Source organism: Culex pipiens, chromosome 1, assembly GCF_016801865.2.
Source record: "Culex pipiens pallens isolate TS chromosome 1, TS_CPP_V2, whole genome shotgun sequence".
Classification (NCBI taxonomy): Eukaryota; Metazoa; Arthropoda; class Insecta; order Diptera; family Culicidae; genus Culex; species Culex pipiens.
Genome location: NC_068937.1, coordinates 83287225 through 83300035, shown reverse-complemented (window position 1 = coordinate 83300035; position 12811 = coordinate 83287225). Strand labels below are relative to the sequence as shown.

At 47.1% G+C, this 12811-nt stretch overlaps 1 protein-coding gene and 1 long non-coding RNA gene across 2 annotated transcripts; both read left to right on the top strand.

The window, feature by feature from the left end:
• Window positions 1-1433: 1433 nt before the first annotated feature.
• LOC120430735 (uncharacterized) lies at window positions 1434-2215 on the top strand. Its single transcript, XR_008212549.1, has 3 exons — window positions 1434-1456; window positions 1535-1826; window positions 1885-2215. It is a non-coding gene; the product is annotated as an uncharacterized LOC120430735 (long non-coding RNA).
• An 8237-nt stretch (window positions 2216-10452) lies between these two features.
• Window positions 10453-10943, top strand: LOC128092350 (uncharacterized). Its single transcript, XM_052705997.1, has 2 exons — window positions 10453-10650; window positions 10731-10943. Exons 1-2 carry the CDS (start codon window positions 10453-10455, stop codon window positions 10941-10943), a joined length of 411 nt encoding a protein of 136 aa, XP_052561957.1.
• Window positions 10944-12811: the final 1868 nt, after the last annotated feature.

The following is a 12811-nucleotide window of genomic DNA, read 5'->3' as shown; positions in this document are numbered from 1 at the left end:
CCTCCCTTCCTTGGTCTTTTGGACCGTCCAATCACTTCCCGCCTCCGCGGCCGCCGCCATGGCCGTCGGCGAAGGTAAACAAAACACCGCCAGAAAACGCGCTAAAAATCACGACCGCTCACTGCGAGCGCTGACGAGAGAGTGACTGCCACGTCTCTCTGAACCCAAAACTAATAACTAGGCCAACTTGCAAAGATCTTTTATTCTTTTACTTGCTGTAAGTTGCTAGCTTTATGAAAACCATTCTGGATCTTACTAAGTCTGTTAATGAGCCAAGGTCAAGAAACATTTCATACAGTGAGGGCTTGAATTGGGGTCATAAGACATCATCGTCGGTCGAAACCAACTCCGTTCTGTTTAGAAGCCGTAGCATTTTACTGGCCTTCAACGTTTATACAACTCTATCGTTAAGACACAAATTAAAAGTGGTAATAAATATTTACAAAAATTACAACACAAAATATTTACACATTAAAATTATATATACAAGTCAAGACTAATGAAAAGTCTGACAATGTTTTCAACTCTAAGTATGCAAATGTTTATTGGATTTTATCATTTTTCAAAGCATGCAAATAAATAACAAATAATCAAACTACTAAATCCGGATTGTTTACAAAAAATATTTACAAATTTCAAACTACCAACGATCCACGCGCGGCGCGATGCACTGTCGAAAAGTACGCTACCGATCTAGTACTTCATTCACTGATACTGTTATCATTCCTCATCTGTGTATGTGCGAACTTTGCCGAACGATCGATCTGGCAAACCAGATCAAAACAAATTAAAAGTGATTCTAGACAAACGTGGTGGGTTTTCTAAGATTCAGTCCTAAAATATTCAAATTTTGGGCACTTTTGGGCTTTAACTATCAAATTTTGTTGATCATCGATCGATTAGTGAGCCCTTAGATCATTTCAAAGAAAAGTTTTGTCCAAAAGCTGCTATTTTTGTTTATTTTATGAGTGGTTCTTTTTCAGGGATGTGGTTCTTTTTCAGGTTATGTATGTTATTATGAGGATTTTATGCGAAAAAAGGCAAGTAAAGTGAAATTAGTGAAGTGATTTTACGATCATTTGATCAGCTTTCACAAAAAAAACAAACTATTTTGTGGGTTATACAAGTGTTTCAACAAGTTCTTAAGTTTATATTTGAGATTCTATACATCTACAAAGTGTTGCAAATTTACGATCGTTTCAACATAGACTAATTAAAGACTAAACACTCCGAACAAATTTTTCAAAAAAGTATGACTTATGAGCTGTGAACCGTGTGAACCCCGATGTACCGCATCGGCTTGCCCCCCGTCTAGAAGATTTGCTTGGCAGCACTGCGTTTTTTCAATTCTCCTTTGTGCTTGTGTGCGCGCGCAAATTTTGTTTTTGTTTTTATTCCGCACCTCAGTTGGCCGGTGTATTTTGTCATAAATATGTATTAGAAAATGCTGGAAATTGTAAGTTTTACTCAATTAAATTAATTTGCTGTAAGTATTTTGCAGTAACCAGTCTTCAGTTGGGTCCCTTATTTCTAGAGCCGTCGTTCGCCTTCGCCTTCGCATGTGTCCCTGGAAAATCTAAGCCGGCGGATTAGCATTGAGCAAGTTGGCGGAGAAGGAGAAAACAGATGTTCCAATCCGGCACCGTATTTATCGTTTATCGAGGAATCAAAGAAGAGTACGAGCAGGTCCGTCGCATCAGCCGACAGCTGCAAGAATCGTTAGGCACCCAAACCGAAGCATCTCGTGCTGAAGGTGAAGGAACGGATGTACCCCAGATGGACAGCATCGAAAGATTGGAGACGCAGTTGCAGCAGCGGAGTGAGTCGTAAGTTGGATTTGGTTCTGATTCTTATAATAAATCTAAATTGAATTACTTTTTTCAGCAGATTCAATCGGGCAAGGTCAACTGGGTTAAAGAACACCTCGAACAGCCCGTGCCGGTGGCGTGTTCGTGTTAAAACAGAACGAGCTTCAGGGGGATGATTAACCGTTCACACATCAAGAAGCTGCCCCGCAAGACGCTCAAGGTTCTGCGAAAGGTCGATTTGTATCGGTCCCAGGCATCCGTTCCGTGTGGCGTTGAACGTGGCCCGTGCAGTTCAGAAGGAGTACAACCATCGTACAAAGATCAACAATCAACTGGAATCCACACCAAGGAGAAGCGTGATGTTTATGACGTGAAAATACATAAAATATATGGATTTTGGTCGTGTTCGTAGAGGACTTCCGGCCAGTGGGGGAATCTCGAGCTATTGTGAGTGAACCTGGATAGAAATTCCTTAGTCAAAGAAAATTTCACTTAGTGTCCATACCACAAACCTGAAGATCTTTAGTTGACCACCTATCTAAGAAACGGGCGACGCCATGCAGGTGGGTTTGCTTCTTGGGACTGCTGAGTCGTACCCCGGCACAGGTCGGTTTGATTACGTTCGATTAAACCGCACTCCCGCCTTCCCCCGGGGTTCCATGTACCGGTACCGGGAGTTGTGCCAGTTGCGGACCCCAAAAGGAACTGAAAAGTTGCTGTGCACACTAAATTTGGTCACTTTCTTAAATACATGTCCTGGCGGAAGTTGCAGCTGTGCCGGAATAAGCTGAACGCATCAGAGCTGCTGTCCGGATTGCCCATGGTCGCCTGGTTGGACAAAGAGACGAGCTTTTTACCGGCAATGCTGGCACGAGAGCAAAAAGAAGACCTTCACCAAGAACTCCAAGAAGTGGATCAACGATCTGGGCTAGAATAAATTAAAAAAAACTTCAAGATTTACTGCATCGGAGCTGGAATCTACTTCAAAGATGGCAAGTTTGTCAAAAACGGCGCCGCCACCGAGGAGGACGGCATCCGCGAGGAGAACTTCCAGGCAGTGACTATCGCCGCCAAGTCGTCAGCTTACTAAAGGTTAAGAATACTTATTTTGTGAAAATATATTAAATAAAGCTTTTGGTCAATGTGTTCGCAGAGTATATTGGAAAAGCACCGAATTCCAGGTAGTAGGGGAGTCACTTTTGTATGGCGGGTGGACAATTGCCAACCCTTCTCCCATGAAGTGTCCACGTCAGCGGCGCCGATTTCTGACTGAGAATTGGGAGGGGGAGGAGGAATTAACTATGTAGAGCTACTGATTGTACGATGGAATAATCATTTCTTGATGATTGACATGTTCAAGGAAATGGTCACCTTGCCACCTATAGGATGACGCCTTGCAGGAGGGTCTGCCTCTTGGGACGGCTGAATACTTCCTAGGCACCGATCGATGAAACTCGATTCGATTCCACCGAAAAGTCACGTGCGCCATCCCGGTACATGGAGCCCCAGATCCGGTCCCGGAGTTGTCACTCTAACGACATCGCGGGCTTTCCGGAAAGTTCAGAATGCCTTACGTAAAGGTTACTCTAGCTGCCTTCATTCCTTGTGCGTCAGGTAGTCGACGTTACATGACCGGATGCGGCAACTGCTGACCAACCCGGAACCGATGGACATACGTTCCATCGGTGACTTGGGGTGAAACCGAACGTTCATGGCCCTTCCCTTGTGCGAATGTGTGTGTTTGTTTAGATTAAAAAATCAAAACAAAACAAAAAAAAGAAACGTCAGAAAATCGACAGTGGAGCCAGTTCTTGACATTTTGATCTGTCATATTTGACAGTGAACCGGCCGTGCCGAGGGGTCATAAAAAGGTTGAGTCATGGTTCAGAGCCCAGTGAGTAGTCTTTTATTAGTCTATGGTTTCAAGATCATTTTATTTCATTCATTTGTTTTGCACACACAACGTCAAAAAAAAAAAAAGCAAAGCAATCCACTTTAACGACCCCCGGGTCTTTTGTGGGCTCTGTTGCAAGTTTCTGCTCATTTCTAGGCGTCCGAAGGTTATGTGTGGTGAGTCACCCAAAACCTCTTTTACGCAAATGGACCGACGTTTTACTTCCTCATCCGATAGAAGGCGTGGTCAGGCAAATCTCGTCTCAAAAAATGCCACCGGGTCCGTCTGGGATTGAACCCAGGCCATACTGACAACACACAACGTCACAATTCAGTTGATTTATTGCTTACTCACCTTGCCACAACTCTAAAAACTTTTTAACAGTGTCATGACTAGGTTCCAAAAACTTTCAATCAACCAAACGCAATCTCCAATTTGTTTTGTATAGAGAATTTGCAGCAAAGCTAAAAGTCACATGTCGCCACCTATGAACAAATAGGGAGATGGCGTCGCTATTTTTAGACCACGTTTTCCACTTTTGCTCATCGAAACCGACTACTTTATCGACTTCATTTTGCTGGGCGAGATAGGACGCCGTCTATTTTTAGACGATGACTCAGCACTTTTACACTCTTGCGCTTAAAAAAACCAGGTGGCAGCACGATGTAACGCCACGTCCCTATAGCGTAAACCTATGATTTTTTGAAAAAATGTGTTTTTTCCTTCAGATTCAACATTTTTACAAAACTTATGCCGGATTCGGATGAGAAAAATTATTTCCAACAATTTGGTGTATAACTTTCCGCAACTTGCGCTAAGAAGTTTACAGTAAACGCATTAGTGGCTAATGTTCCTCAACAATTGACAACTTTACAATAATTACTTTTTGTGCAGGGTACAACTTGCATGAAAGTCCCCGTCACTGAAATATATTGAACTGAGTCGACATAAGGTTCTGTGTCGACATTGACCCTTGATCGGTTGACAGCTCTTCATCCAACCAGCTAACCGGTAAGTTCGGTGTTCCCCGCGTCGGGCGGCTCTTTAATTGGCCACCGGAAGTCCACATTGGCGATCCTGCCAGGCGAGATGGGATGTCCGCACGGTCAAGGCGAGAGGGGATGTCCGCAAGAATATTTTGAGAGAGGGGATGTCCGCAAGAATATTTTGAGAGAGAAAGTCTCTACGAATAAGTTAATGTTGCCTTTCGTCTGCTAGATTTGTGGGAATGAGAGAAAATGGTACGGGGCGAGATGTTCATATTGACTGAATAAAACGAGGGGACCCACTCTGTAAAATCCCTCGAGAATCCGAGCTTACCAAAGTCCCATTTTTGCCTTCCTCACTTTACTGAGGAAAGGCTATAAAATAACTCGAAAAACGAACTTCTTAATTTGACCTCCTAGACCAGGGGTGCTCAAAGTTTTTGAATGGCGGGCCAAATTTGAAGCTCTCATAAGCTTGCGGGCCATATGAGAAAAATTGATTTTTTAAAAATTTCAATCCATAATATTTAAAAAAAACAAAATATTAGAAAACAAAAAAAAACGACAGTTTTGTACAAAAAGCCTCCATTCAGATGGTTAAATTTTATAAAAATCAGCAAATTAAAAAAAAATACCAAAGTAAATATTATTCAACTGCTTTTCATAGCAACTTTCGTGCCTCAACACTCGTGTTTTCACAAATATAATGAATGTTTTAAAGTTTTATTTAAATTGTTTTTTTTTTTATTTATTTTTTAAATATATTTAAGAAGGAGTGACACAAATTTTGTAAAAAAGTGTAATTTATTTTTTAATCAAGTGCAATCTTAACGAAAAATAGTTGCCTAAGGATTTTTCAAAAATTATTCCTCAAATTTTAATAAAATTTCAACAATTATTTGATAAATTTTTTTTCATAATTAACACAGAATCAAATTCTGAGCAAATGTCTGTGTGTGTGTGTGTGTGTGTGTGTGTGTGTGTGTGTGTGTGTGTGTGTGTGTGTGGGTGTGTGTGTTTTTTTTTTTTTTTTTTTTTTTTACAGGGTCGGAATCTGCTATCAGACACCTGAGAATTCATTTCTCAGGTAGTGTGGGGTTGGGAAAACAAAAAGAGTTTTCCCGACCCACTAAACCAGTCCTTGAACGCCGTGCCCTTTTCCCCCCGGGACCACCTTTCGGTATAACTTCGGGGGGAGGCGTTGCATTTTCTGCACTAGTCTACTTACAGGATCCATGCCGGGTGCTAGAACCATTTCCTGTTCTACATACATATGAGTCCATGCGAGGGTTTAACCGCGCCCAAGAATCGCGTTGCTTTAGATCGGTTAGTCATATGCAGCCCTCTCCTTGGACCATCGAGACGTGTACCGATTTGGTAGAGCCAACCGTCATAACGTGCTCTCCTTCACAGCCACACTCGTGGGTTCTCAACTCCTGTGACCATCGAGACGTGTACCGATTTGGTAGAGCCGACCATCATAACGTGCTCTCCTTCACAGCCACACTCGTGGGTTTTCGACTAGGCTTCTAGTCGTTCCTCCTCTGGTCGTCTCTCCATCTCCGCTGGAGAGCCGAAGTGATCTGCGTCACCGCTCCGACGACCGCATTCCACTTGGCGATGTCGCTGCACATTCTTCGCACCACATTATCCGGGCTGGTGTCTGCTCCGATAATGGCCAGCATTTCGCTTCTCGCTGCCTCGAAGCGAGGGCAGCTGAACACCACGTGCTCCGGTGTTTCCTCGCAATCGACGCAGTCCGGACAGTGAGGAGACTCTGCATGTCCGAACCTGTGCAGGTACTTCCTGAAGCAGCCATGGCCCGACAGGAACTGTGTGAGGTGGAAGGTGACCTCTCCATGCCTTCTGCTCACCCACGTGGATACGGACGGGATAAGCCGATGCGTCCATCTGCCTTTCTCCGTGGTGTCCCACTCACGTTGCCACCTTACCAGCGATTCGGCTTTCGCAGCTTCCCGGATACCTCTCGTGCCTCTCCGGGTGTAGCGCACGGTGTCCTCCTCCAGTGTGATGCCGATGGGGATCATTCCGGCTATGACGCCAACTGCTTCCGACGAAATGGTCCTGTACGCGCTTGCAACCCGCATGGCCATCAGTCTCTGCGTTCTGTCGAGCAGCGCTCGATTTCGCTTCGTCCCCAGCGCCGTCCACCATACCGGTCCGCCGTACCTAAGTATGGACGTCGCGACACTTGCCAAGAGGCGGCGCCTACTGCTCCTGGGTCCAGCGTTGTTCGGCATAATCCTCGACAGTGCCATGATCGCCTTAGCCGCCTTCTCGCAGGCGTAATCGACGTGGCTGTTGAAGTTCAGCCGGTCATCCACCATCACCCCGAGGTACTTGAGCGCTCTCTTCGAGTGCACGACGTGTTCTCCAACGTGTATCTGGGCCTGCTGTGGTAACTGACCAGTATCATCTCCGTCTTGTGGTGAGCGATCAGCAGCTTCACCTCGAGCATCCTGTTCTCGATCATTGCGATTGCCTCCATAGCCAGCACTTCGACCTCCTCGACATTTTCGCCGGTTACCGTCAGCACTATGTCGTCTGCAAAGCCAACAATCTCTACGCCGTTGGGTAGCCCCAGTGTCAACACTCCGTCATACATTCCGTTCCACAGTGCTGAACCCAGAATGGATCCCTGCGGAACTCCCGCGGTAACAACGACGGTTTTTTGTCCATCGGCAGTGTCGTAGACCAGCACGCGGTTCTCGAAGTAGCTCTTCAAGATCATGCACAAATAGTCAGGCACCTTCATTTTGTGCAGCGCTGCTGCTATGGCCGCCCAGCTCGCACTGTTGAACGCGTTCTTGACGTCAATCGTGACTATTGCGCAGCAACGGTTCCCCCTGCGTTTTTTCCTCCGCGCCTCGTCGGCTTTCTCGACCACTTTCCGGATGGCGTCCACCGTGGATCTCCCTTTACGGAAGCCGAACTGCCTCGCTGCTAAGCCATGCTCGCTCTCCGTGTACTTGGTCAGCCGGTTAAGGATGATCCGTTCCAGAAGCTTTCCGAGGGTGTCCAGCAAACATATAGGCCTATACGATGATGGGTCCCCCGGTGGTTTGCCTGGCTTTGGCAGCAACACGAGCTTTTGAACCTTCCACGGGTCGGGGAAGTGTCCTTCGTCCAGGCATTTCTGCAGAACTGTTCGAAACCTATCCGGGAATGCTTGAACCGCCGATTTCAGGGCGAAATTCGGGATTCCATCCGGGCCGGGAGCTTTCTTCACCTTCAATCTCTTCGCTACTGCCACAAGTTCTTCGTTGGTCGTTGTACGGTGTAGGAGGCCATGTCGTTGGGTCATGTCTTGGGAAGAGCCCTTCCACAATGACCTTCAGCTTGTCGGGACACGTTTCAGCCACCATCGATGGGCCTCTGATCTTCGCCATCGCGACACGATATGCGCTCCCCCAAGGGTTTGCATCAGCGTCTTGGCATAACTCCTTGAAGCAGTTTGTCTTGCTGCATTTGATCGCTTTCTTGAGCGCGGCCTTTGCAGACCGGTACTCCTCTCTGCACTCCTCTCTAGTTGCTTCGGATCTTGCTCTCTGGACTCGTCTTCTGGCGCTGAGGCAACTTGCCCGAAGGGTACCGAGTTCTTCATTCCACCAGTAGGCTGGACGACGACAGTTCCTTGGCTCCAGTCTCCGCGGCATGGTTGTGTCGCATGCTGTCACCAGTTGTGCTGTTAGCACGTCGGCACTCAAGTCTTGGGGACCATCACACCAATGGAGCGCTTCCACGAAGAGACCCTCGTCGAAGTACTGCTGTATGTTATGCTGTACCGGATCGCTTGGTGATCGCTATGGGTATAGTCCTCACTTACCCTCCAGTTCATGTCGGCCGCCAGTCGCGGGCTACAGAACGTAACGTCGATAATGGACTCACGACCGTCTTTGCGGAAGGTACTGCTGGTTCCGCGATTCGCCAGCCTAACGTCTAGCTTTGCCAGAGCTTCCATTAGGCTATGCCCCCTAGCATTGGTGCATCTGCTACCCCACTCGACCGCCCACGCGTTGAAGTCACCTCCGATAACGATCGGGCTTCGTCCGATCAGTTCATCGGTCAGACTATCCAGCATCTGCTGAAACTGCTCCAAGGTCCATCTTGGGGGAGCATAGCTGCTACAGAAGAAGGTTCCGTTTACTTTGGCAATCACGAATCCTTCAAACGCCCTCGAGACCACTTCCTGTATGGGGTACCGCCCCATCACGTGTATCGCCGCCATTCTTGCTGTATCCGCGGCCCAGTTTCCGTTGTCGTGTGGAACTCGGTACGGTTCTGCAATAATTGCCACGACACACCCCGTCTCCGCGGTCGACTGCCACAGCAGTTGCTGTGCAGTGTCGCAGTGATTGAGGTTCACCTGGGACACCTCCATTACTTTTTGCCCGAGGCCAGCTTCTTGTACACCGGGCAATTAAAGCCACCCGTCGCATGGCTATTGCCATCGCCTTCTTTACAGAGCACGCACTTCGGCTTATTTTTGCAGTCTCTAGCCATGTGGCCTTCTCTACCACATCTTCTGCAACTGTTGGTTCGATCGGGACCGTCGCAATTTCTCGCCTGGTGGCCGAAGCCCATACCACAGAGAACAGATGTATATCATTGAACAAACAGCATTGAAAAACGTGTGTAAAAATTCAAACCAAAATACGTTGAAAAGAGCTAGGGTGTGCACCATCCGCCTAGATAGCGCCACTTCCAAAATCATGATGGCCTACAGTAGCAGAACGTTCGACCATCTAATCACTGCATAAAACATTCCGTACGAACGACATCAGACCAATGTCTGACTGCCCTTCATCAGAGGGTTGCAATTTTACGCGCCAAAGAAGGTAAACAAAACGAAATCGGACATAACTTGTGCAAAGGGACTATTTTAAGTTGTCGCTTGAAAAATCATTTTTGAATGATTTTTTTGTTATGTTTTTGTTAATGTTATTGCATTTTTGCATTATTTTTAGTCAACTGGAATTATACAGAAGTGAATTTTATATTTAAACAAGGTTAACATTTATTTTCTTTCGAAATTATTGAGCCTTTTTCATTGTTAGGTCAAGTATTCTCAGCCGCGACGGTGGCGCCGCCAAGCGTATCCTGCACACTCTAATTTCTTTGATGCAAGATTGTATGCAACGCATTTTTTTAGTTTACACGGTTTACACACAAGTTAGAACCAAGATGTACATCCCCACATTAACTCAGTGCGGACGTTACGCATCGGCGGCCGTTACTGATCGTGTGGTCCGCCCTAGAACCGCCCTGGCGAACCGAGGGCGGGCCGCCTGGGCGGTTGAAATTTGACATTTGAAATTTTTCAATTTCGTCCGCCCTCCATCCGCCTTGGCGTGCCATGGGCGCATCGCCTGGGCGGTTCAAACTGATCGCTGAAATGTTTCAATTTCGTTCGCCCCTCAATCTCCGCGGCGAGCCAAAGGCTGATTGCCGTGGCGGTTTGCATCTGAAGGAATTTATTTCGAATTTGACATTTCAGCGAGGGGGATGACACTTCGCGATTTGATCAAAATCGCACCAAATCGCATCAAATTCCTTCATTCTTGCTCATCTTTCCTTCATCGCGGCCTTTTTTGTTCATCGTGCCAAATCGCGCCAAATCGCGCCAGATCGCGCTCATCGTGCACATCGTGCGTAGATCGTGCTCGAATGAAAATATTTTTTTCATGCAGTCAGGGTTGCCAATTTTACTCTGAAATATTCATTCTAGCAGTTTTCCACAAAAATGGGCGCACTGTACAAATATCTGTTTGTTTTGATCGAGCAGTTCAAATTTGTAAATAAACAAACTGGTCGTCTCGCCGGCCTCGCCGGTCGTTCGATGGTCGATTTCGTTTTAGCCACGGAATTCTACAAAAACTGGTTCGGGGGTGGCAGGGGCCGTCCACTGGAAAAGGAATCGACGCTGGCGCTGCAGGGTCTGGTACAGAATCGTCGTAGAAGATCGATTTGCTGCGGTGTCGGCTCTGGCGGGGCAGCAATCTTTGAAACTCGGTTTTCTAGCTGCTTTGCCCGGATCAAGCGTCGGTGATCATCCAGGAAGATGTCGTAGTTTGCCCTGCCGATCCTGTCGATCACGGTTCCAGCCTCCCACGCCCAAGAGTTAGCACGTTGAATCTGCGCGAAGACGACATCAATGTGCTTAATGTTCTGTTTGGTCGCGCCGTCCAAGCGCTGGTGCTTGGGATGAAATGCTCGCTATGGATTCCGATCTAGTAGACGAAACTGCGCGCAGGGATCATTCCCAAGTGTCCACTGTGGAACTGCTGCAAAATCTGGCAATGGAACTGGGATGGAATCACTCTCGGTCGTGGAACATCACGGAGCCATCGTCAAGACGGAGCGATTCCCTTCGGTGGAAGTTTGTACCTTGGAATTGGTGACCGACCCCGCGCTGCATGGTCATCCGTCGCGGATGTACTTGGCTACGGCCTGGAGTGTAGCGTTCGTTGCAGGTGATGACCCGTAGAATTCGCTCGTAGGCATATGCTAGATCTCGGTAGTCGTAGTTCAGCCGAAGAATTCCCTTCTTCGAGCCGAATATGGACAGAAACGGTTTGAGGGGTCGTCCGGGTTCCACCGGAAGAAGAACCTGCAATACTACGACATCTCTGCCAAGTCCAACTACAAGCTTGCGGACCACCTGGTCTACAACTCAAACCTGGAGTTAGTCGCAATGTCCGCCCTCCTGCCCACAGCAGTCAAGATGGACAAGGACTGGCAGCAGTAGAACGAGAAGGATCTGCAGGAGGCCAGGCCACGGCTCTGCCCAACGAGGACGAGTACTTGTAAGAGGACCGTTCCGCCCCCCTCCCTTTCCCAGTTTCCCCTAGTCACGTTATTAACATTTTTTAATCGATTATGCAGATTTCTCTCGTCGGATGTTGAAGGTACTGCTTAAGTACCGTAACATTGAGCCCTTCCCGGACGGCAAGCTTTCCAGCTGTGGAATGCAGGTGGAAAGCATACGGTTGCAACTCCAGACCACATTATTCCTGGTTCGTTTTGTTTAGGAATGAACTGAGGCTAGCCGACAGAGGAATGTGTGCAACCGGAAGCAGGACCATAGAGCGGTCCAAATAGATTGTAACCCACGCCAATCAGCCACCTAGAATGACATACGGGTTTGTCGTGGATGTGACACGATTCACGGCATGTTGTTTAACAAGACAAGTTATTAAATCGAGTTGGAATGGCTCTATTTTTGGATATAAATTATTTAAAAAAATAAAATATTTCGGTAATATTCTTTCATCTGAGTAAAACGAGATTTATTGTGACGCTTTGAGTTTTGGTTGAGTCAGAGAGGTTTAGCGGCAGGTTGCAGGTTCGTCGTCTTTACCGAGGAATGCGGCACGTCATCCCGATGGATGGCAATTTTGAACTGGTAACCGGCTGCTCCACGGGAACCTTCTTGCCCGCGTCTGTTCAGTGTACATCCCCGTTTTCACCTTTACCGTACACATTCTTCCCGTCGCTGTCCACGTTCGTGAATATACGACTTCCGCTGTGATATGATCGTGCAGATCATCTTTCGTTGCCGTCAGCGTTGCAAGATCTGACGTGACCAATGGCCGTATTGCTGTTACGGGAGTGTGACCGGGAGAGACATCATTGCGAATGCCTGCGTTGGACCGAGAACGGAATTGATTGCGCTGTTGTGATGACTCACAACCTCAAAAGCAGCTACGTCCATTGAGTTGGTATTTCTGGACCGTCTGGATGCTTGGATCGCTTGATGGGCGACGCTAGAAATAGTTGGCATTCATTGTACCGTAAACTGGGGTCAATCGGGACACATGGGGCGAATTGGGACAGCAGTTTTTACCATGTTAGAGCACAATATTTTGATTTTTCTGGTTGGTTTCGGTTAGAGCAGACTCAGGCCAACAAAATGTGTACATCCATTTCCAAAATTAAAAGCTTTAAGTGCTCTAAAAACTGCTGTCCCTATTCAGACTGTAGTCCCGATTCACCCCAGATTACGGTACCAATATCCGGTAGACTTTTTGCATTTAGAAGGAAACTTGAATTAGATTCAGACGACAGTTTTTGTTCTTTTCCACTGAGCGGTGGTGATGGCG